The 26,150-nt window shown below is 45.8% G+C and overlaps 1 protein-coding gene across 8 annotated transcripts in view; it reads right to left on the reverse strand.

Annotated features, from left to right (window-relative positions):
- PSEN1 (presenilin 1) overlaps positions 1-21,147 on the reverse strand; it is an 89,969-nt gene extending 68,822 nt beyond the window's left edge. The window contains exons 1-4 of one of the 8 annotated variants that reach the window (XM_077261794.1): positions 21,001-21,081; positions 10,441-10,536; positions 4,387-4,502; positions 3,794-3,922 (exon numbers count right to left, since the gene is read on the reverse strand). In XM_077261794.1, coding sequence (XP_077117909.1) covers positions 3,794-3,877 — 84 coding nt within the window. In that variant the 5' untranslated portion in view covers positions 3,878-3,922; positions 4,387-4,502; positions 10,441-10,536; positions 21,001-21,081. Of the gene's footprint in view, positions 1-3,793; positions 3,923-4,386; positions 4,503-10,440; positions 10,537-20,744; positions 20,843-21,000 lie in introns of those variants that run through there. The other 7 variants (XM_077261751.1, XM_077261785.1, XM_077261742.1 and 4 more) reach the window with 7 other exon arrangements.
- Positions 21,148-26,150: the final 5,003 nt, after the last annotated feature.

The following is a 26,150-nucleotide window of genomic DNA, read 5'->3' on the forward strand; positions in this document are numbered from 1 at the left end:
TACATATAATTTCCAGCACAACTGTTAAAAGGAACCTAAAGTGGCAGCCTTTCATATATCTTAATATACTGTATACTTACCTTGTAATGTCTTCACATCCTGTTCCGTCCAGATGTGTCCGGATCCCAGAATTCCAAGCAGTGGAAGTTCACTAAGTGATGGGTGTCTCAATATGGAAACTGCTGGTGGTACCAGCCTCTTGGGCGGTACCACCAGCGGAAAACCATCGCACCACACACACCCTGTATATGCTGTATGCACCACACACACTGTGTAAGCAGTAAGCACCACACACACACACACACACACACACACTGTGTAAGCAGTAAGCAACACACACACACACACTGTGTAAGCAGTAAGCAACACACACACACACTGTGTAAGCAGTAAGCACCACACACACACACACACACACACACTGTGTAAGCAGTAAGCAACACACACACACACTGTGTAAGCAGTAAGCACCACACACACACACACACACACACACACACACTGTGTAAGCAGTAAGCACCACACACACACACTGTGTAAGCAGTAAGCACCACACACACACACACAGTGTAAGCAGTAAGCACCGCACACACACACTGTGTAAGCAGTAAGCAACACACACACACACACTGTAAGCAGTAAGCACCACACACACACACACTATGTAAGCAGTAAGCACCACACACACACACACACACACACACACACACACACACACACACTGTGTAAGCAGTAAGCACCACACACACACACACACACACACTGTATGCACCACACACACACACTGTATACGCGTACGCAGCCTCTTGCACGGCAACCACCTCAAAAACAAAACCTGCACTGAGTTTTCTTTGTACAGTTTCAGGAAAGACTCTTTTGGAAGTTTTTAGAGGATTTTTTTGTTTCTTGAAGAGGTTCTTGTGTGGGTTTCCTCCGGGTTCTCCGGTTTCTTCCCACACTCCAAAGACATCCTTGATAGGGAATCTAGATTGTGAGCCCCAATGGGGATAAAGATGATAATGCTTGTAAAGCGCTGTGGGATTAATGGACCTATATAAAAATCGTATAATAAGTCTTTTTTCCATCTTTTACTTGAACAATGAGTAATTTGGAGTAAGTTCCATTAGAAGTCACTTCAGAAAAGTGACATGCACTTTATTTTTCCCCGGGACCAGGCTTTTTTCAAAACCTGAACACTCAAAACACTGAAAATATGTGCATATAACCTAATGTGGTTAGATTGGAAAACAATCAGAGCGCCCTCTAATGATTCTAGTGAATTATAGCAGGCTTGAGGCTTGTGGACAGCAGAACATGTACTGCTGCCTTATTTCAGCAAGTCTACAGCACAGAGACAGGAACTGACAGTACACTGTTCAACTTCTATTTGATAAAGGGTCAGAGAAACACAAGGATAAAATGGAGTCCTGCTGCAGATCCCTGTGCAGCAGGTTGTGTCAATGTGCAAGATGACATAGAAGTAGCTGTAATGGTGACCTAGTGCTCTTCATTCTAAAGATCCTGTGGATTTCAGGCAATTCTGTCTGTTAAGTTCACACTATAATATAAAAAGTTGTTCAGAGTTTCCTTCACAAGAGTGAATTTAAGGAGAAACAGAATATATCAGCAGTGAACGGCTGTACGTTACGTAATTTCACTGTAGACTGTTGGTTAAAAAAAAATAAAAAATTAAATAGGTGGAAGGAAATCACAGGTGCGCTGTCTGGGTGTTACGTTTGACACCAATCTCTCCTTTACATCCCATATACAATCTCTTGCCCGCTCATGCCGCTTATACCTAAAGAAAAACTCTAGAATCTGCCCTTTTCTCACCATGGAAACAACAAAAACCCTCACTGTTGCCCTGATCCACTCCCGCCTGGATTACTGTAACACTCCATTAATTGGCTTCCCCCTCACGTGACTTTCCCCTCTCCAGTCCATCCTTAATGCAGCAGCCAGGGTCGTCCATCTGGCTAATCGTTACTCGGACGTGTCCGCTCTTCGCCAGTCGTTACACTGGCTGCCCATTCATTATAGGATCCAATTCAAAGTACTTGTTCTCACCCACAAAGCTCTCCACAGTGCGGCACCCCCTTACATCTCCTCCCTCATTTCTGTCTATCGGCCTAACCGACCTCTGCACTCTGCAAATGACTTCCGACTAACCTCTGCACTAATCCGTACCTCCCACTCCCGACTCCAAGACTTCTCCCGTGCTGCGCCAATCCTCTGGAATGCTCTGCCCCAAGATATTAGGACCAGCCACAATTTGCATAGTTTTAAACGCTCGCTCAAAACACATTTGTTCAGAGCGGCCTATCATGTTCACTAATCAGTCATTTTATATTTGTGTGTGTGTGTGCGTGTAGCCCATTCACTATCCCCCACCCCCTGAAGATGGCTGGACCATCATTGTAAATACACCATTGTAAATACACACCTGTACTTTGTATCTCCCCACCTCATTGTAGATTGTAAGCTCTCATGAGCAGGGTCGTCTTATTTTGCTTTAATTATTGTATTGTTAAGGTTGTTACCTATGACTGTTGTGTTTGAAACTGTTAAACTGTAAAGCACTGCGGAATATGTTGGCGCTACATAAAGATTATTATTATTATTATTATTAAACCACATTATAGGCTATCCTGAGGCTCGGCAGTCATGTCTGAACACCAACATCTGAAGATAACACATCAGCTAAAACTATCAAGTAGTCCATTCATGGTGTGTGGTGGCTTATGTGTGTCAGAACCTCACAAATTGCAAAGGAACTCTAAATTTAGTAAAATGTGGTAATGCTGTAAAGAAAATACTGAATTTCTCTAACTATAAAAAGCACTTTTTAGCAAGAAAAATTCTTGCTAAAAAGTGTGTGTGTATGTCTGATAATCTGGGGACAGCACATAGTACAGCCGAGTGTACGTCAATGTGCACATAGCAGAGCCGAGTGTACGTCAATGTGCACATAGCAGAGCCGAGTGTACGTCAATGTGCACATAGCAGAGCCGAGTGTACGTCAATGTGCACATAGCAGAGCCGAGTGTACGTCAATGTGCACATAGAGCCGAGTGTACGTCAATGTGCACATAGCAAAGCCGAGTGTACGTCAATGTGCACATAGCAGAGCCGAGTGTACGTCAATGTGAACATAGCAGGGCCGAGTATGTCAATGTGCACATAGCAGAGCCGAGTGTACGTCAACGTGCACATAGCAGAGCCGAGTGTACGTCAATGTGCACATAGAGCTGAGTATGTCAATGTGCACATAGTAGAGCTGAGTATGTCAATGTGCATGCAGCAGAGCTGAGTGTATGTCAATGTGCACATAGTAGAGCTGAGTGTATGTCAATGTGCACATAGTAGAGCTGAGTGTATGTCAATGTGCATGTAGCAGAGATGAGTATTTGCACAACAATGTGCATGTAGCAGAGCTGAGTGTACATGTACTGTCCATGCAGCAGTGTTGTGTAAAGATGCACTGCAGAGAATGCACATAATGTGCGTACTGTGAAGCTATGTGTGTATAATACACACTGCAGTGAAACCCTAATAGTAGATCTATTACCTTCATATCCCCTAGAATGTGAAAATTAGTGATAATGACCCCTCCACTTTCCACTGCCAGGGACATTTTAATTATATTAATATTTTTCAGATTTCCTGATCCCAAAACCTGGGGTGTGAATTATAATCTGATTGCCCAAAATGTACTGGTATTTACGAAAAATATACAGAGGTATTCAGCGGACATAATAAAGACAAAATAATGAGAGGTAGGAAATGTTGATACCATGGTGGCAGCGTGACTGTCGGCAAAGTCTTCTGGCGCCTGTCCCTGCTGCAGCTGAGTAAGTGATGCAGATAATTCCGACATTCGGACTCAGGGGAGAAGAAATTCTATTCAAAGCTTTGATGAAATCTGTAAAGAAAAACCCACAAAAGGTCACAGACTTCTGTTGGACAAGGCACAGTTCGGCCAACAGCCGTCTCCTACTGACTCCTATATAGCCCGGCCTAGCGCTCCGGTGTTCTCTATGAGAAATTTGCTGCCAGACATCTCTGGCGGAGGCTTAGCTCACCGAGAACAAAAGGATTGGCAGTCTGAAATAAGAACATGATGGATCCTTATATCCCAAAACTCCATCTGTGGGGTTAACAGTCGGGAGACCCCCATACATATTAGACTGTCGGCCGATCCCGCTGATAAAAGAACCAAATTCTTTAAAAGTCATGTGACGGTTAATAAATTGGGCGCGTCCTGAATAAGATTGGGTTATAAACCACCAGTCATCGCGAACCACATCGAAGTGGTCTGAAGCCACTTCTGGTTTCTGGTATTGTTTGCACTTTCTAGGAAATGTACGGAGAACTAATGTTACTTACAAACGTGTTGTACAGAATTCAGTGGTCGCCTTTTAGGGTTTTTCTCATCGATTCTTATGTTCAGCTACAGGACAAAAATTCGAAGAAGCCATCTAAGGGATCCAAGGAAACCTGTTCTATAAGACATAATGGAAGGAGTTACTGTAGGTCTTAAATACTGGGAGAACGATAATTAAAAGACGACACCTAAAGACTACAGATGCATCTTGGATTTTTCTTCCAGATGCATAAAAAGGCGTATACACAAGCATATTGCTACGTTTATAGCTTCCTATGCCAGAACAGCACAAGCTCAGACTTGCAGACATACTTCGAGTGTAACAATGTATCGCAGAATATACTGCATTATATCAGATCGCTTCCGGGCTCTCGTCAGCGCCAGAGAGAGAGCGCCATCAATGGCTGTATGATGAACTGTGTCATGTGTGCACTGACTAGCCACCTCGTCACTCTCACCGTGGACGGCCACCATAAAAAGAACTTGAATGTGAGACACTGTTTGCCATAAACAGTGTTCACATCGAAGAACAAAAACAAAGGACTTTTGAACGCTTTTTGTGCCATTGTACGCTAAGGTTCCATTTGAATAGTTTTTCATGGATCAGAACAGAATTCCCTGGCAGAGTCATAATCGCACTGCAGGGCCTATTAGATTAAATAGATAGCTGATCTGACAATATTAAAGGGAAGCCGACATCATTGGAAAATTACCCATTGCTAAAAAGAGAGCCCTCCAGTGAAATTTTGTATTTCTCTCTCACTGGTTGCCGTCCTCTGCCTTTTTCAGCGGAGCTCCGGCATCACGTGACTGCATTTGTGATATGCCGGATTACACAGTGTCTGCTGTCACTTTCTCAATACAAGTCTATGAGACTCTGCAGCTTCGTTCGGAGTCTCAGACTTCCTATGAGATAATATATATATACACACACATATACCCACACTAGATGGTGGCCCGATTCTAACGCATCGGGTATTCTAGAATATGCATGTCCACGTAGTATATTGCCCAGTCACGTAGTATATTGCCCAGCCACGTAGTATATTGCCAAGTCACGTAGTATATTGCCCAGTGACGTAGTATATTGCCCAGCCACGTAGTATATTGCTCAGTGCCGTAGTATTTTGCCCAGCCATGTAGTATATTGCCCAGCTACGTAGTATATTGCCAAGTCACATAGTATATTGCCCAGCTACGTAGTATATTGCCAAGTCACGTAGTATATTGCCCAGCCACGTAGTATATTGCTCAGCGCCGTAGTATATTGCCCAGTGACGTAGTATACAGCACAGAGCCACGTAGTATACAGCACAGAGCCACGTATTATATTGGCCAGTCACGTAGTATATTGCCCAGCCACGTTTGTCACAGGTTAAAAAATAAAAAACAAACATATACTCACCTTTCCGAGGGCCCCTTGTAGTCCACGGCAGCTTCCGGTCCCAGGGTTGGTCCGAGCGCAGGACCTGTGATGACGTCACGGTCACATGACCGTGACGTCACGTCAGGTCCTTTCTGCGCAGGACTTGTGATGACGTCGCGGTCACATGACCATGACGTCATGGCAGGTCCTTCTGCCATACCATCTTTGCCACCACAACCTGCAACGGAAGATGGCGGGCGGCGCGAGCAGCTCAGCGGACTACAGAGGGTGAGTATAGCAGGTTTTTTTTTTTTATTTATTATTTTTAACATTACATTTTGTACTATTGATGCCGCATAGGCAGCGTCAATAGTACAAAGTTGGGGACACACAGGGTTAATAGCGGCGGTAACGGAGTGTGTTACCCGCGGCATAACGCGGTCCGTTACCGCCGGCATTAACCCTGTGTGAGCGGTGACCGGAGGGGTGTATGCGGGCGCCGGGCTGTGAGTGCGGGGAGTAAGGAGCGGCCATTTTTTTCCGGACTGTGCGCGTCGCTGATTGGTCGCGGCAGCCATGACAGGCAGCTGGCCAGACCAATCAGCGAACGAATAACCGAGACAGACAGAAGGACAGACGGAAGTACCCTTAGACAATTATATAGTAGATATATATAGATATATACACTCACCGGCCACTTTATTAGGTACACCATGCTAGTAACGGGTTGGACCCCCTTTTGCCTTCAGAACTGCCTCAATTCTTCGTGGCATAGATTCAACAAGGTGCTGGAAGCATTCCTCAGAGATTTTGGTCCATATTGACATGATGGCATCACACAGTTGCCGCAGATTTGTCGGCTGCACATCCCAAAGATGCTCCATACAAGGCAGGATGGATCCATGCTTTCATGTTGTTTACGCCAAATTCTGACCCTACCATCCGAATGTCGCAGCAGAAATCGAGACTCATCAGACCAAGCAACGTTTTTCCAATCTTCTACTGTCCAATTTCGATGAGCTTGTACAAATTGTAGCCTCAGTTTCCTGTTCTTAGCTGAAAGGAGTGGTACCCGGTGTGGTCTTCTGCTGCTGTAGCCCATCTGCCTCAAAGTTCGACGCACTGTGCGTTCAGAGATGCTCTTAGGCCTACCTTGGTTGTAACGGGTGGCGATTTGAGTCACTGTTGCCTTTCTATCAGCTCGAACCAGTCTGCCCATTCTCCTCTGACCTCTGGCATCAACAAGGCATTTCCGCCCACAGAACTGCCGCTCACTGGATTTTTTTTCTTTTTCGGACCATTCTCTGTAAACCCTAGAGATGGTTGTGCGTGAAAATCCCAGTAGATCAGCAGTTTCTGAAATACTCAGACCAGCCCTTCTGGCACCAACAACCATGCCACGTTCAAAGGCACTCAAATCACCTTTCTTCCCCATACTGATGCTCGGTTTGAACTGCAGGAGATTGTCTTGACCATGTCTACATGCTTAAATGCACTGAGTTGCCGCCATGTGATTGGCTGATTAGAAATTAAGTGTTAACAAGAAGTTGGACAGGTGTACCTAATAAAGTGGCCGGTGAGTGTATATAACACGTGATCTGTGTGATGCCTGACCTGTGTGATGCCGAACTGCTGCTGAAAACGGCAGAAGACGGTGACCGATGAGTGCCGTATTTTTCAGACTATAAGAAGCACTTTTTTCCTCCAAAAATGTGGAGGAAAATGGGGGGGGTGATTCTTATAGTCCGGATGTACCGGCCTGCTCTGGCTGTGGTGGGTAGGTGGGGGAGCAGCATCGGCGGAGCAGCGGGTCACAGGAGGCTGGAACCGGCGGCTGCAGCTAACTCCTGTGCCCGCTGCTAAAGAGAAATAAATATTCACTGTATTCCACGCCCATGGGCGTGGAGAGCAGTGAATATTCATTTCTCTTTAATAGCATCTTGGTTTGACTGTCCCCTACCCCTGATCCTGGTCTGCATGGCCCCATCAGAAAACATTTAAAAAAACAAACCATTACCCACTTGGCACTCCATCACAGCGTCCTGATCCGCTGCCAGCAGCTGCTTTATGCTTGTAAGCAGCGCATGTCAGGGACGTCATGTGCTGCTTGCAAGTCGAAGGGCAGATGCCGAAATACTCACTGCTCTGCACGCCGCGACTGCAGAGAGCAGTGAGTATTCATTGCTCTTCAGTAGAACGTACAGTGTCAGGCACCGGCATCCTACTGCTGCCGATGGTCACATGTACCGATACTTAAGAGAAATGAATATTCACTTTTCTTCACGCCCAGAGAGGTGAATATTCATTTCTCTTAAGTAGCGGCACACGTGACCGCCCGGAAGCAGGAATCCGGCAGCTGACTGTGCGTGCTACTGAAGAGCAATGAATACTCACTGCTCTCTGCGTGCACAGTCCCGGCGTGCAGACTCATGAGTATTCCGGCAGCTGCCCTTTGACTTGCAAGCAGCACATGATGTCCCTGCCATGCGCTGCTTACAAGCATAAAGCAGCTGCTGGCAACGGAGCAGGACGCTGTGATGGAGTGCCAGGAAGGCAAGTGTAATGTTTTTTTTTTTTTTTTTTTTAATGTTTTCTGATGGTGCCATGCATACCAGGATGGGGGTGGGGGCCAATCATACGAGGATAAGTATGGGGCCCAAGCATACCAGAATAGGGATGGGGCCATGCATACTAGGACGACATGGGGGCCCTGCATACCAGGATAGGGATGGGGCCATGCATATTTGGACAAGATGGGGGCTCTGCATACTAGGATAGGGATGAGGGCGATCATTCCTGCCAGGATAGGGATGAGGGGGCCATGAACACCAGGATAGGGATGAGGGGTCAAGCATACCAGCATATGGATTAGGGGGCCATCCATACCAAGATAGGGATGAGGGGGCCATGCACACCAAGATAGGGATGAGGGGGCCATGCACACCAAGATAGGGATGAGGGGGCCATGCATACCAAGATAGGGATGAGGGGGCCATGCATACCAAGATAGGGATGAGGGGGCCATGCATACCAAGATAGGGATAAGGTGGCTATGCATACCAAGATAGGGATGAGGGGGGCCATGCACACCAGGATAGGGATGAGGGGACCATGCACTCCAGGATAGGAATGAGGGGCCCATGCATACCAGGATAGGGATGAGGGGCCCATGCATACCAAGATAGGGATGAGGAGGCCATGCATACCAGGCTAGAGATGAAGGGGCCATGCATACCAGGATAGGGAAGAAGGGGCCATGCATGGTCCCCATGCATAGGATAGGGATGAGGGGACCATGCATACCAAGATAGGGATGAAGGGGCCATGCATACCAAGATAGGGATGAAGGGGCCATGCATACCAAGATAGGGATGAAGGGGCCATGCATACCAAGATAGGGATGAAGGGGCCATGCATACCAAGATAGGGATGAAGGGGCCATGCATACCAAGATAGGGATGAAGGGGCCATGCATACCAAGATAGGGATGAAGGGGCCATGCATACCAAGATAGGGATGAAGGGGCCATGCATACCAAGATAGGGATGAGGGGACCATGCATACCAGGATAGGGATGAGGAGTCATGCATACCAGGACAGGGGATATTAAGTACAGAATTGACCACATTTTTTGCCCCCTAATTTCCTCCTCTAAAACCTAGGTGCGTCTTATGGTCCGGTGCGTCCTATAGTCCGAAAAATACGGTATATTATTACTACACTCATAGCACATATACAAGACTGCTAAAGAAGGGAGAAATAAAATTTCACAGCAGTGCTCCTTTAAATCAGGTTTTGTGTTTATATGCATTTTCTTTTAGTACGGATGCTTCTAAAATATTAACGGAAGCATACTCGGTTATCAGCGAGATCCAGCGCAGGCTGCTTTGGACATCTGTGCCGGTTCAAGAATCGATATGTGCTACATTCAGTGGACGTGGCACCGCTGAAGCAGGCAGAGAATTCAGACCGCTTGTGGCTTCCGAACACAACAGACATTGCTCCCCGCACCTCCACTGATCAGCTGTTATAAGCTCCAGCAGCTGGATATAGGCATTGAACAGAACTGAAATGGGCAGCTAGATTCAATGTGTAGCAGCAGCTGCTGGGTCCTGCAGGACAGCTCATATTAAGAGAATAGCAGCGCAACTACATCCAATGCCTAGATACAACCACTGCGAAAATAGCAGAATGGTACCGGACCGCCACCAATCTGAAATGGAGGACTTATCTTAATGGTAGGTCATCAATATCATATGACTAGACAACCCCTTTAAGTAGGATTAGTTACAAAGCAAGAAATCTGTGGTTGAAACACAATCACATAATTTTTTCTCTTAATTGAGAGTAATATAATTGTATACAAACACCAAGAAAATTAGCGATACACCGAGCCTCGCAAAGGACAAAGCCAACGATAACAGGAGCTCCCCGGATAGTCATCAGGATACTGAACTCGTCCATGAGCTCATGTTCTCGTACAAGTAATGGAGAGCAATGGTCCACATTTCCTGTGCGAATATCTTCCAACAAGGACCTGCCTCATACACACACAAAAAAATCTTGCGTCTGCTTTATATACACCGTAGAAGTGGCAGTGATGGGGACTGTCTGATAAAACACCATGCAGATCATTTGCAGTCAGGGACTCTGCTCCTTCTTCTACCAGAAACCGATGCAAGGGTCTTACCTACACACCATAGAAAGAGCTGCAGCAGATGTTGTACAGGCCTCCAAAAGGTATTAAGGGGGTTTCCCAGTCTCCAAAACTGTCCCTCGGCTGCAGCTAGTAAAAAACAAACAAAAAAACAAAACAAGCTGAGCCTTACTCACTCCTCCCAGGTCAAGCGCTGAGTCTCTGTCACTCATCCTGGTGTCCGTTTTTGTCTTCAGTGCTGATATCAAGTCGGCAGTCCTGCAGTCACTTGCTGAGCTCCCCAGCTCATGCTGTCAACTTGAGCAGAGTCGCCGAGCTCACCGATTGGCCGCAGAGCAAGCATGATGCTAGCATTGCAGAACATGGAGCACTGGGGGATAATCAGCACTGGATCTAAGGAGGCGCAAACCAGAATATATGCTACATACACACAGTTGTATGAGAAAGGGTTTGCCCCTTCCTGATTTCCTATTCTTTTGCACGTTTGTCACACTTAAATGTTTCAGATCACCAAACAAATGTAAACATTAGACAAAGATAACACAAGTAATCACAAAATGGAGATTTTATGTTCAATCTATTTTAATAAACATTTTATAAAAAAAATATATTTTATGAGAAATGATAATATATAGAATCATAGAAAATATCTAGTATTCAAAATGAGAATACCACTTTTAACAGTAAGTCAAATACCATGGTAGACAATAACAGTAACCATATATAACAAGGTATTCAAGAAAGGAAGTATCCTCTATATTATGTAGAAGAAAGATATAGGATAAGAAAAAGAGGGAAAGAGAGACAAGGGAAGAGGGGTTATGGATAAAGGGGTCCTTAAAATCATATCGATGACTGGCAATGAGTCTTTTACAACGCTCTGGAGGAATTTTGACCCACTCATCTTAGCAGAATTGTTATAACTCAGCCACATTGGTGGGTTTCCGAGCATGAACAGCCTTTTTAAAGTCATGACACAGCATCTCAAACAGATTAAGGTCAGGACTTTGACTAGGCCACTCCAAAATTGTAATTTTGTTTCTCTTAAAGGGAGTCTGTCACCCCAAAAATCGTATATGAGCTGTGGCCAACGGCATCAGGGGCTTATCTACACCATTCTGTAATGTTGTAGATAAGCCCCCGATGTAACCTGAAAGATGAGAAATAAAGGTTATATCATACTCACCCAGGGGCGGTCCTGGTCCAATGGGCGTCGCGGTCCGGCGCCTCCTATCTTCATACGATGACGTCCTCTTCTTGCTGCGGCAGGGCAGAGCAAAGTACTGCAGTGCGCAGCAAAGTACTGCAGTGCGCAGGCGCCGGGAAAGGTCAGAGAGGCCCGGTGCCTGCGCACTGCAGTACCTTGCTCTGCCATCAACAGGGCAGACAAAGTACGCCTGCGCCGGAGCCGCGGCAAGAAGACAAGAAGAGGACGTCATCGTATGAAGATAGGAGGCGCCAAACCGGACCGCGATGCCCATCAGACCGGGACCGCCCCTGGGTGAGTATAATATAACCTTTATTTCTCATCTTTCAGGTTACATCGGGGGCTTATCTACAGCATTACAGAATGCTGTAGATAAGCCCCTGATGCCGGTGGCCGCAGCTCATATACTATTTTGGGGGTGACAGATTCCCTTTAAGCCATTTAGAGGTAGACATGCTGGTGTGTTTTGGATCATTATCTGGCTGCATAACCCCAAGTACGCTTCAGCTTCAGGTCACAGATGGCCGGACAATGTCCTTCAGGATTTTTTTGGTAGACAGCAGAATTAATGGTTCCATTTACCATAGTAAGTCTTCCAGGTCCTGACGCAGCAAAGCAGCCACAGACCATTACACTACCACATTTTACTGTTTGTATGATGTTACTTTTCTGAAATACTGTTACTTCTACGCCAGATGTAATCGGACATACACCTTCCAAAAAGATCAACTTTTGTCTCGTCAGTCCACAGATTATTCTACCAATAAATAGTCTTGGGGATCATCTCGGTGTTTTCTGGCAAAACTGAGACCAGCGTTTATGTTCTTATTGCTGAGCAGTAGCTTTCGTCTTGAAACTCTGCCATGCACCCCATTTTTTGCCAATCTCTTTCATATGGTGGAGTCATGAACAATGACCTTACCTGAAGCAAGTGAGGCCTGCAGTTCTGTTGGATGTTGTTGTGGGGTCTTTTATGATTTTTTGGATGAGTTGTCGCTGCGCACTTGGGATAATTTTGGTAGATCAGCCATTCCTGGAAAGGTTCACCACTGTTCCATGTTTTCGCCATTTGTGGATACTAGCACCAACTGTGGTTCGCTAGATTCCCAAAGCTTTAGAAATGGCTTTATAAAGCTATGTGTACACGATGTGGATTTGTAGCTTTTTCTCTGTGTGGAAATGCTTCAAAAACGCTATAGATTACTTAAGCAATCTTAATCAATGATATTCCTGAAGTCTTGTGCACATGATTCGGAAATTTCTGTCCTTATTTGCATCGGTTTATTTTCTGCCGCAATGTCAATTCTTTTGGCAGATTGGCAGCATTTCTGCACCCATTGACTTCCACTGAGTCAGTGAAATCCGCAGCAAAAACGCAGGTGTAAAAAGGTTTGGAGATTTGCTGCCAAAAATGCTGCGAATTGTCAAAGGGAAATTATGTCAGAAGAGGAAGGGTTTGTGGGTGGAGAATATGTGCGTGTGGGTGGAGAATATGTGCGTGTGTGTGTCTGCGTACCCATGCAACGTGTGTACCCAAGCGTCATCTGATGGGACTACAACTCCCATCTGGCTACGTCTTTTGTCTCATATAACAGAGACAGCATGAGCCGATGATGGGAGAATAGTCTCATCAGCCTGTGTTCAATTGTAAATCAAAACATTTACATAATTACATACATATTCACATTTACACACTCAGCAAACACCTAATCCCAGAGTCTCCTGCAAACAATCAAAAATAATAAACCAACATTTACTCCCTGTCCGCCGTAGTCCATTTAATACCAAGTGTCCCACGAGGATCTCACCCGGCCGCCGGCGATACCCTGACAGGAGGTGATCGCTCCCGCAGTGTATCACTGAGCCGCCGTGAGAGTCACCGGAGTTCATCAGCTGATCAGCTCCGGTGCTCTCACGGCAGCTTAGTGATACACTGCGGGAGCGATTATCTCCTGTCAGTGTATCGCCGGAGGCCGGGTAGAGTGGTCACATCTCCCGATATGACTGTTCTACACGAGAGATCACCGTGGGACACTCGGTATTAAATGGACTATGTCAGACAGGATAGTATTATATGTTGGTCTATATGATGCGCCATTTCTGGGGCGGCTGAGAGCTGATGTTTTTAGCATGATGGGTGCCAATATCCATGGCCCCTTCCCAGGCTATTAATATCACTCCGCGGCTGTCTGCCTAGCCTTTTCTGGTTCGATTTTATAGGGGGAACCCATGTCAATTTTGTTCCTAGGGTTCCCCTGTAAACTAGCCAGTAAAGGATAAGCAAATAGCTGAGAGCTGATATTAATTGGCCTGGGAACCTTTACGGCTATTGGCTCCTTCCCAGAATATTATCAGCAGCCCTCAGCTTTCCCTCTGCTGTTTATTAAAATTATACGGGAGCCCACGCAATTTTATCTTTATTTTTTTGAAAAATAAACAGATATTGCATTTTGTGCAGATTATTTATGTTAATGCTCCTACATAGGCTGGTGTGTGTGTCTTTATTTAATATTAATGAGGGTATCTGGCTGAAGAGGTTGAACAAGGAAATGGCATCACAATTTTTTTTTCATAATTTATCTTTATTTAGCTCTATGGATTTACAAAAATGCAGGAAAAAAACATATCAAAAACCGCAACAAAAACACATGGAATTTCCGCTGTGTTTTTTTGCCAAAAGATGCAAAAACCGCGCAGAAGTTTCCACAAGCAAATCCACAACGTGCGCACATAGCCTGTTTTTCCAGACTGACAGATCTCATCTCTACTTCACTTTGTTGAGCAGGTCCTCTTAAAGTGTTTTCTTGATTGAGAAGAGGTGTGGCAAGGGAATTTGAACTCAGTATCCCAAAGGTGTGATAAACTACAGCTAATTTATGTTTTAAGTGGGTGGGAACTTTTCACTTTTCCACATAGGGCCCTGCAGGTTTGGATTTCCTTTTCTGTCAATAATAAAGATCTTCATTTAAAAACTGCATTTTGTGTTTATTTCTGTTATCTTTGTCTGATATTCACTTTTGTTTGGTTATCTGAAACATTTAAAGTGTGGCAAACATGAAAAAAAACAAAACAGTAAATTAGTAGAGATCGACGGACACCTGGATGTTTGGCCGAACAGTTACAAAGAGTTCAGGTTTGGGTACCAGAACAGTACCCGAACCGCATTCACTTGAATGGGAGGTCTGAACATGCAGTGTTTGCCACATTGTCATGTGCATAACAGCGCAGCAAATACTGCTTCTGTCTGGCAGTAAAATCATAACCACCGGTCCGACAGCCGTGGTTCCCACACCATCAAGATCCAGCGTGAGCGCGCAGCTGTGATCGGAGGTATAACGTTTACCTCTGGCCATTGGTGTCAGCTGATGGAACTACTGCTCCCATCAGCCAATGCCTGCTGCTAATAACATCAAGAAAATGTGGCGGCTGAAGGGAGTCATCATCAGCAGCCGCTTGTGCTCTAAATAAATAATTTAAAAAAAAAAAGAAAGAGGTGTGGATTCCCCTGTATTTTTGATAACCAGCCAGGCAAAACTCACAGTTGGGGGCTGCAACCCTCAGCTGTCAAGAATAGCGGGGTCCCAAAATGTTTTTTTAAATTTAAATAATAATAAAAAAAAAAAAACGGCTTGGGGTCCCCCCCATTTTTGACAACCAACCTTGCTAAAGCAGACAGCTGCTATCCTGAGGTTGGTAAGGGGCCATGGATATTGCCCACTCCAGCCTACAACTAGCAGCCCGCAGCCATCCAAAAAAGGCGCATCTATGCGCAGATTCTGGCGCTTTGCCTAGCTCTTCCCACTTGCCTGTAGCGGTTGCCAAGTGGGGTAATATTTGTGGGGTTCATGTCACCTTTGTATTGTCTGGCAACATTAAGCACACAGGTTACTAATGGAGAGGTGTCTATAAGACACCTATCCATTACTAATCCTATGGTTGTATGGGATTTTTTTGTTTGTTTTATTACAGGAGACGAGGGCTTTGGTAGAATTAGGCGTTAGGTGAGTATAACGGTTTGTTATTTTTAAATAAAAATGGAAAAGTGTGTTTTGTTTTACTTCAAATAAAATACTTTATTCTGGCTGTGTATTTATTTACAATGTAACTATAAAATTAGTAACGGATAGGTGTCTTATAAACGCCTCTCCATTACTAATCCATGGGCTTGATGTCAGCTGACAATACAAAGGTGACATCAACCCCACAAATATGAATCCCATTTGCCACAGCAAAAGGGCAAGTGGGAAAAGCCGGGCAAAGAGCCAGAATTGGTGCATCTAATAGATGTACCTTTTCTGGGAGTCTGCGGGCTGCTATTTTTAGGCTGTGTTGGGGCCAATATCTATGGCCCCATATCAGCCTGAGAATATCAGCCCCCAGCTGTTTGCTTAGCAAGGCTGGTTGTCAAAAATGGGGGGGAACCAAATCGCTGTTTTTCAAATGATTTAAAAAACTAAAAAAAGTGTGGGTACCGCTCTAGTCAGCCTTGCTGAAGGTGTCAGCTGAGGGTAAGACCCCAGCTGCGAGTGTTGCCCGGCTGGTTATAAAAACATAAGGTAACCCACTCGTTTTTTTAAAATAATTTATTTACAGAGTGGGTGCCGGCTGATGAATACTCCCATGAACAGCTCCTGCTCTTGCCGTTATTAGCGGCAGCAGGCGTCGGCTGATGGGAGCAGTAGTCCCATCAGCCGGCACTAGTGACCAGAGGTAAACTTTATACCTCAGATCACAGCTGAGCGCGTATGCTGTCTTTTGACAATGTGGGAACCACGGTTGTCTGACCAGCGGTGATAATTTTACCCCGATTAGAAGCGGTATTTGCTGCGCTGTTATGCACATGACAGCGAGACAAACACCAGGTGTTGGGGGGGCGAACCCAAACAGTAACATGGACTTCCTGATGAAGTCTGTGTTCGGTGTCCGTGCCTGAACAGTAGGTGTTCGGTACCGATGCAGAACTTTACCGTTAGGGTATGTTTCCACGTTCAGGAAACGCTGCGTTTTTGATGCTGCGTTGAGCCGCAGCGTCAAATACGCAGCATCCAGATGTTACAGCATAGTGGAGGGGATTTCATGAAATCCCGTCTCCACTATGCAGTAAAAGACACATGCGGCAGACCCGCAAAAACGCACATGCGGTGCATCTTTTAAGAACGCAGCATGTCCTTGCATTGCTGAAACAACGCAAGGACAACGCAGGTGACCGGCAAGTGACCTCAGGTGCAGATTTGGTCAGGATTTTACCTGCATAAAAATGGGTGTGTTAACGGATCCGTTACATTGCGTTAATGCCGTCTAGTAACAGATCCGTTAAACGGTTCGCCCTAACACGATGTGAACCTAGCCTTACAGCCAATGAAGACCCAAAAGTCATTATCTCACACCTTTTATGCAGGTAAAATCCTGACCAAATCTGCACCTGAGGTCACTGTGCCAGACATTGAGAGACGTGTCTCTCACAGTTGACTTGTATGTATAAAATGAGACTCCTCCATTCTTTGTAGGTGGGAAAACGTGAAAAATCGTCAGTGTATCAAATGCTTATTTTCCCCACTGTAAGTATAAACAGTTGTGTGAAAAAGTGTTTGCCACTTTTCTGATTTCTAGAGATGGTCGAACCCTAAGGGTATGTGTCCACGTTCAGGATTGCCTCAGGATTTATCTCAGTAAATTGGAATAAGTAACAAAAAACACCTGCAAAGGCTTCCTAAGCGTTTATAAAGGTCCCTTAGTCTGTTTCAGTAGGTTCCACAATTATGGCGAAGACTGGCTGACTTGCCAGATGTCCAGAAGGCAGTCATTGACACACTCAACAAGGAGGGTAAGCCACAAAAAGTCATTGCTAAAGCAGCTGATGGTTCACAGAGTGCTGTATCCAAGCATGTTAATGGAAAGTTAAAGGGACTCTGTCACCTGAATTTGGCGGGCTCTGTTTACGGTCCGATGGGCGGCGTTTTCTGTTCTTTCATGCACCCCTTCCTTTCTCGCTGGCCACAATATTGTCTTGAATTTGATTCGGTTTCCTCCGTAGTACACGGGTGCGCAATGCAGTCTTGCCTTGTGCACGCGCAGTATGCTTTACCCAACTGCGGGCAAAGCCGAAAAGCATTAGTGCGCATGCCTTGAAGGGATTGTTAAGAAAAGGCCATTCAAAAATATGGAGGAGATTCACAAGGAGTGGACTGCTGCTGGAGTCATTGCTTCAAGAGCCACCACACACAGACGTATCCAGGACATGGGCTACAAGTGTCACATTCCTTGTGTCAAGCCACTCATGACCAATAGACAAAGCCAGAAGGGTCTTACCTGGGCAAAGGTGAAAAAGAACTGGACTGTTGTCAGTGGTCCAAGGTGTTGTTTTCAGATGGAAGTAAAATTTGCATTTCATTTGGAAATCAAGGTCCCAGAGTCTGGAGGAAGAGTGGAGAGGCACAATCCAAGCTGCTTGAGGTCTAGTGTGAAGTTTCCACAATCAGTGATGGTTTGGGGAGCCATGTCATCTCAGGACTTGGCACCTGTCCACACTACCAAAAATACCAATACCTAGTTTAAAAACAACAGTATTAGGTTACGGTCACACTATCAGTATTTGGTCAGTATTTTACATCAGTATTTGTTAGCCAAAACCAGGAGTGGGTCAAAAATACAGACTTGGTGACGTTTTTGTATTATAGCTTTCCCCTCTGTTTGTTCCACTCCTGGTTTTGGCTTACAAATACTGATGTAAAATACTGACCAAATACTGATAGTGTGACCGTAGCCTTATTGTGCTTGATTGGCCATAAAACTCACCTGACCTTAACCCCATAAAAAATCTATGGGGTATTGTCAAGAGGAAGATGAGCGACACCAGACCCAACAATGCAGATGAGCTGAAGGCTGCTATCAAAGCAACCTGGGCTTCCATAACACCTCAGCAGTGCCACAGGCTGATCACCTCCATGCCACGCCATGCTGATGCAGTAATTGATGCAATAATTGATGCAAAAGGAGCCCCGACCAAGTATTGAGTGCATTTACTGAACATTTTTCAAGCTGGTGTTATAAAGTATTCTAATTTACTGAGATAATGACTTTTGAGTTTTCATTGGCTGTAAACCATAATCATCAACATTAACAGAAATAAACACTTGAAATAGATCACTGTTTGTAATGACTATATAATATGAGTTTCACGTTTTGTATTGAAGAACTGAAATAAGTTAACTTTTTTATGATTTTCTAATTTTGTGAGAAGCACTTGTACATATCTATATCTCACATACACACAAACTGCAATTGAGTGAAAGGGGATGTCTAAAATTGGGAAAATCGCTTCAAATGCCCCTGTAAGAGCACAAGGGTCCACCACCAACAGAGCAGGGGCACAAACAGCAACAAAATGTAGTAACACATGGGGCCACACTCATCACAGCAGCAATCCCTCCCAGCTCACAAAAGGGGAACATCAGCCCCACCTCAATACAAAATACCTGGGGTTGTCTGTCTGCTGTCTCTAACATCATGTCCTCCCTCTATCTGAAATGCATTCTCGCGTTTCCTCCCCCTAATACCCGATATTGCCATAGCCTTGGGTGGTCCTACCTACTGCAAAAATGTGTACAGTTGCCCTTATTCATTCTCGTCTGGACAATTGAAACTCTCTACTGATGGTCTCCTTCTTACTAACCTCTCACCCCACTAATCCTTCCTGAATGCAGCAGCCAGGATCATATTCCTCACCAACCGCGACACATATCTCCACCCTGTGCCAGACATTGCACTGGTTACTCATCCGCTAGAGAATACAAATATAAACTCATTTCTCTCACCCACAAATCTCTGTACAGTTCTCCACCATCCTACATCTCCATCTATCACATTACCTGTGCTCTCCGTTCTGGAACTGAACCAAGACCAACATCCTGTAAAATCTGAACCCTGCACCGGTCTCCAAGACGTCTCTCGTGCTGCACCAGTTTTCTAGAATGTACTAGTTAATGTAACTAGGTACTAATTACCTAGCCGCAACATTTTTAAGCATTCGATTGTAAGCGTGAGAGCAGGACCCTTACTCTCCATGTAACTGGTGAACTGTGTGTTAAGTCTTTATTTTCTGTACATGTCCCTCTCAATTGTAAAGTGCTGAGGAATATGTTGGCGCTATAGAAATATATTATATTATTGCTCTGAATCACAAGTCAAAATCACATATTCAAGTCTATGGGCCATATAAAACTCCGACAGCTCACTGATGGAGTCCTAGTTACATCCTTGTGCTGTCCGGTTCTCAATGATTGCTTCCTAATAAAGGTTTGAGAAAAACGGATGAAACGCTGACAGCAAAAACTGACACTGATGACAAACTGTACGACCACCGAGGTCTGAATGAGCCGCAAATCCTACATCTATATCCTGTCCGGCAAACACGGAGCCAGCGACGGCAGACCCCCTAAGACAGTGCCAGTGACAACAGACTCCCTAATATGGCGCCAGTGACGACAGACCCCCCTAGCACGGCGCCAGTGACGACAGACCCCCTAGCACGGCGCCAGTGACGACAGACCCCCTAGCACGGCACCCGCAGTCCCCCTAACACGGCGTTGGCGACGACAGACCCCCTGGCGCCGGCGACGACAGACCACCTGGCGTGGCGCCGGTGACGACAGACCCCCTAGCACGGCGCCGGTGACGACAGACCCCTAACACGGCACCTGCAGCCCCCCTAACACGGCGCCGGTGACGACAGACCCCCTAGCACGGCGCCGGTGACGACAGACCCCCTAGCACGGCGCCGGTGACGACAGACCCCCTAGCACGGCGCCGGTGACGACAGACCCCCTAGCACGGCGCCGGTGACGACAGACCCCCTAGCACGGCACCGGTGACGACAGACCCCCTAACACGGCGCCGGTGACGACAGACCCCCTAACACGGCGCCGGTGACGACAGACCCCCTAGCACGGCGCCGGTGACGACAGACCCCCTAGCACGGCACCCGCAGCCCCCCTAACACGGCGCCGGTGACGACAGACCCCCTAACACGGCGCCGGTGACGACAGACCCCCTAACACGGCGCCGGTGACGACAGACCCCCTAGCACGGCGCCGGTGACAACAGACCCCCTAACACGGCACCCGCAGCCCACCTAACTAGGCGCCAGTCCCGGCAAACCCCTAGCATGGCGCCGATGCTACCAGCCAGTAGTCAGCAGCACATGGCTCCGTATGATGCCGGCACCGGGCAGACACGGGACTTGTTATTATCACCAGACACTATAAGGGGGAGCCGCTATTTCCGGTGGACGCTGCAGGGACAATAAAAGGGGATGTCAATAAGGCGCACGGGGGCGCCATGTGCTCTGCTCCTGAGGTTATGGGGGCAGCCCGGGGCCGCGCACTCACCTCCCGCAGTGTCCGCTCACCCCGTCGTACCGGTTATAGCTTCTCTTTACCGACCGTGCGGTTCTGTGATCAGGTGTCTCGGTGTGCAGCGCACACTTCCGGGTCATACCCTCACGTACGAGCGTCAAACGTCCGTGTCGCGGCGCCATCTTGTGAGGGGAAGCCGCTGTGATTGTACACGCTGCAGCTCCGCGTAGCCTCCACTGTCACCTCCTCATTACCAGTCCCATTCCCGCCTGTGATTAATAACGGAGTGGTCCTCCAGTGATAATGGAGTGCAACCATTGTACTCTCCATGGAGACCGCGTGGCTGCAGCATAAGGCTCTGGTCACACGGAGTTTTAGTTTAGCAGAAGCTCTAAAAACCATGAAGCGATAAAAGGATAAAGCCTAAAGCGATTTTCACACTTTTTTTTTTTTTTTTGCTTATCCTCTCCAATACTGGAAAATTCTTCCACTCCCTGCCTATCGGAACGCCCCTTTATTCTTGCTGTGAAGTTGTTTCTTTATCTTTTCTCTTGAGGTTTTGAAAGAGGTCTTGTGGGGGGAAAAAAGAAAAAGTGCGGTCACTTCTCTTAAGTTGGTGTCAGCTTAAAACTAGGCATCCGTTCAATTAAAAGGCTAGGGTTTTTTTGTTGCGGTTTTTATATTCTGCAGCAAAGCCTACTCTTTTGGCAGGAAAGAAGCTGGGGCAAAAACGCAGGTTTGGCTGCTTTTTTTTGCGCATTTTTTTCCTGCTGTTTTTGCATGCTACACGTTTCTCTTGTGCATGCTGATAAAGTTTAGTGAAAAAAAAATCTCATTCTGTTTAATCAGGTTTTGGCACAAAAACGGCTGCAAACCTGCATATTTTTTGGTGCAGATTTTGAGCGTTTTTTCACCACCCATTAGTTTCAATGGGTGAAAAATGCAGGGAAAAAAATGCCTAGTGTGAACATAGCCTAAGGCAGAAGAAAATTCTTCAATATAGAGTTGGGAAAAATAAAAAAAATACCTCCACAACATGAGCGTTTCCTGAATCGGATTTAGCTTGGACTCCTCACAAAACTCGGCCTGCACAAAGCCTAATTATCAGTCCCATTGGATTTTTACTCTTAGGGTATGTGCACACGTTGCGGATTCTGCTGCGGATTTTCACGCGTTTTTTTCTGCGGATTTTCAACTGCACTTTCCTATTGGTGCAGGTTGAAAACCGCTGCGGAATCCGCACAAAGAAGTGACATGCTACTTCTTTGTTTCCGCGCGGAATTTTCCGCAGCATGTGCACTGCGGTTTTTGTTTTCCATAGGTTAACATTGTACTGTACACCGCATGGAAAACTGCTGCGGATCTGCAGCGTCAAAACCGCTGCGGATCCGCAGCAAAAACCGCAACGTGTGCGCATACCCTTATACAACTTTGCCCCCATAGATTTGCCTCTTCCCTTAGAGAGGTGTATGATGTGTCTTATGCATAGAATAGGGGATCATTTATTGATCGCTGGGGGTTTAGACACTAGGATCCCCAGAGATCCTGAAAATGGAGTGAAGATCGAGCATGTGCATTCTCACTCCATTCATTCTCTATGGGACTGATGGAGATAATGGAATACTGCGCTTACCTCTTGTCGGTCCCATAGAGAATAAATGGAGCAGTGAGGCACATGCTCGATCCCCGCTCCAATTAGTGATCGGACCCCCAATGATCAATAAGTCATCCCCCATCATGTTTATACAGGATAATATACAGTATAGTCGGCACAATCATTTTAATGGGGAAGTCCTATAAAAAAAAATTCTATACCTTTTCCATTCTTGTGTTGGATCTCGCAGTACTGTAACCCAGATCATCATTGCATACATTACACATGATTACCGCATATTGGCATCATATATGCATCCTCTTTAAAATAACATTGTCTCACACAGTGCATTCACATACTAATGGTGCCACCCCTCGCCCTCCATAAGCCTTGAATATAAGGATGGCGCAGTGACGGTAACACTGTCCCACATTGTGGAGGTGGACAGTATCACTATGTCATCTGGTGAGGAGGTCAGCTTCTTGGTATCGGGGGCAGAGGCCAGTATTCAGTATGGTGGAGGCTGTAGCAGCAGGGTAAATATATAATAACTAAGGGCACGAATCCTACAATGCCTGGCTATGGACACGAGACTGGCTAAATAGACTGGCTATGCTGCAAGGCCCGGTATAAGGGTTAAGGGCATAAGCCTATAGGGACACTGTTCACACCACCAAGAAACTGAAACACAAAAAAATGCACAGTAAAACCAAAAAATACTCTGTTGCAAAAAATATCAGTAAACAGCAAGTGCTAATAAAAGGATGGAAAAACACGGGGTATTTGGTTAATACGTTTTTTGCAAAAAATGTATATTAAGCCGCTCTACCAAACGTCAAAGTATACCCGTATTAGAGCAGTCCTAACTAATGTATGTAATCCCTATCTGATGTATTTAAAAACCTGATCATAAGTGTCTACATTGGACATTACCTTTCTGAATCCTGCTCATACAGGTACTGTTATGAATATATAGAAAAAGAGAACTGAGTCATAGCTAATTTTAGAAAATACAAATATATTTTTATTTATACCAAATAGTACACGTGTACTATTTGGTATAAATAAAAATATATTTGTATTTTCTAAAATTAGCTATGACTCAGTTCTCTTTTTCTATATATTGCTAATGTTGAGTCGCTAACTCATAATATGCAATTAGCATATAGATGTAGATTTGCACATCGTATTACATATTTATAATAATGGTTTGGAGAGGTTATATATTATATAGGTACTGTTATGATCCTAAGTGGCTGAGGATCACAGAACTGACGAGCTAAGTAACTGAACATAGAACGAGCTCTAGGGAGGTGGTAACTGGACTGACCGCAATCCTGATCCTAACCAAACACACTAAAGGTAGCCGGTGAACGTGCCTGAATTCCTAGACGTCACGACGCAGCCTGAGAAACTAGCTACCCCTAGAGATAGAAAGTAAGACCTCACTTGCCTCAGAGAAATACCCCCAAAGATATAGAAAGCCCCCAACAAATGATAACGGTGAGGTAAGGGGAAAATACAAACGTAGAAATGAAAACAGATTCAGCAAATGAGGCCCGCTAGTACTAGATAGCAGAAGACAGATAGGAAACTGTGCGGTCAGTAAAAAACCCTATAAAAAATATCCACGCTGAGAATTCAAGAACCCCCACACCAACTAATGGTGTGAAGGGAGAAACTCAGCCCTCAAGAGCTACCAGCAAGCAAGGAAATCACATATTAGCAAACTGGACAAGGATAGATAATAAACCAAGAAACATATTGAACACTGATGATCAAAAAATGAACAAACAGAAACTTAGCTTCTCTTGGAGAGACTGATAACGAAGGTAGTCAGGAAAGATCAAAATAGCACTGAATACATCGACAGCAGGCAACCACTGAAAGTCCAGGTGAGCTAAATAGGAAATCAGCTAACAGATAACGAGACAGCTGAACCAGCCTCAGACCTGCAGAATGACACAAAGAGCCACCAGAGGGAGCCCAAAGACAGCACTCACACAGTACCACTTGTGACCACAAGAGGGAGCCCCAAAACAGAGTTCACAACAGAACCACCCCCTTGAGGAGGGGTCACCGAACCCTCATCAAAACCCCCAGGGCGATCAGGATGAGCCACATGGAAGGCATGAACCAAATCGGCCGCATGAACATCAGGGGCGACAACCCAGGAATTATCCTCCTGACCATAGCCCTTCCACTTAACCAAATACTGAAGCCTCCGTCTAGAAATACGAGAATCCAAGATCTTCTCCACCACGTACTCCAATTCGCCCTCAACCAGCACCGGGGCAGGGGGCTCAACAGAAGGAACCACAGGCACCACATACCTCCGCAACAAAGACCTATGGAACACGTTATGAATGGCAAACGACGCTGGGAGGTCCAAACGAAATGACACCGGATTAAGGATTTCCAAAATCTTATAAGGACTGATGAAGCGAGGCTTGAATTTAGGAGAGGAGACCTTCATAGGAACATACCGAGAAGACAGCCATACCAAATCCCCAACACGAAGTCGGGGACCACACCGCGATGGCGGTTGGCAAAGCGCTGAGCCTTCTCCTGTGACAACTTCAAATTGTCCACCACATGGTTCCAAATCTGCTGCAACCTATCCACCACAGAATCCACCCCAGGACAGTCAGAAGGCTCGACCTGACCCGAGGAAAAACGAGGATGAAAACCAGAATTGCAGAAAAAAGGCGAAACCAAAGTAGCAGAACTAGCCCGATTATTAAGGGCAAACTCGGCCAATGGCAAAAAGGTCACCCAATCATCCTGATCAGCAGAAACAAAACATCTTAAATAAGTTTCCAAGGTCTGATTAGTTCGCTCGGTTTGGCCATTCGTCTGAGGATGGAAGGCCGACGAAAAAGACAAATCAATGCCCATCTTAGCACAAAAGATCCGCCAAAATCTGGACACAAACTGGGATCCTCTGTCAGACACAATATTTTCAGGGATGCCGTGCAAGCGAACCACATTCTGAAAAAATAGAGGAACCAAATCGGAGGAGGAAGGCAACTTAGGCAAGGGCACCAAATGGACCATTTTGGAAAAACGATCACACACCACCCAGATGACAGACATTCTCTGAGAGACTGGAAGATCCGAAATAAAATCCATGGAAATGTGCGTCCAAGGCCTCTTCGGGACAGGCAAAGGCAAAAGCAAACCGCTGGCACGAGAACAGCAAGGCTTAGCCCGAGCACAAATCCCACAGGACTGCACAAAGGAACGCACATCCCGCGACAAGGAAGGCCACCAGAAGGACCTAGCCACCAAATCTCTGGTACCAAAAATCCCAGGATAGCCTGCCAACACCGAAGAATGAACCTCGGAAATAACTCTGCTGGTCCATCTATCTGGGACAAACAGTCTCTCTGGTGGGCAACGGTCAGGTCTATCCGCCTGAAATTTCTGCAGCACTCGACGCAAATCTGGGGAAATGGCAGACAAAATCACTCCCTCTCTGAGGATACCAGCCGGCTCTGAAACTCCCGGAGAGTCAGGCACAAAACTCCTAGAAAGAGCATCAGCCTTCACGTTCTTCGAACCAGGCAGGTACGAGACCACGAAATCG

The sequence above is a fragment of the Ranitomeya variabilis genome, chromosome 1 (assembly GCF_051348905.1).
Source record: "Ranitomeya variabilis isolate aRanVar5 chromosome 1, aRanVar5.hap1, whole genome shotgun sequence".
NCBI classification, from domain to species: domain Eukaryota; kingdom Metazoa; phylum Chordata; class Amphibia; order Anura; family Dendrobatidae; genus Ranitomeya; species Ranitomeya variabilis.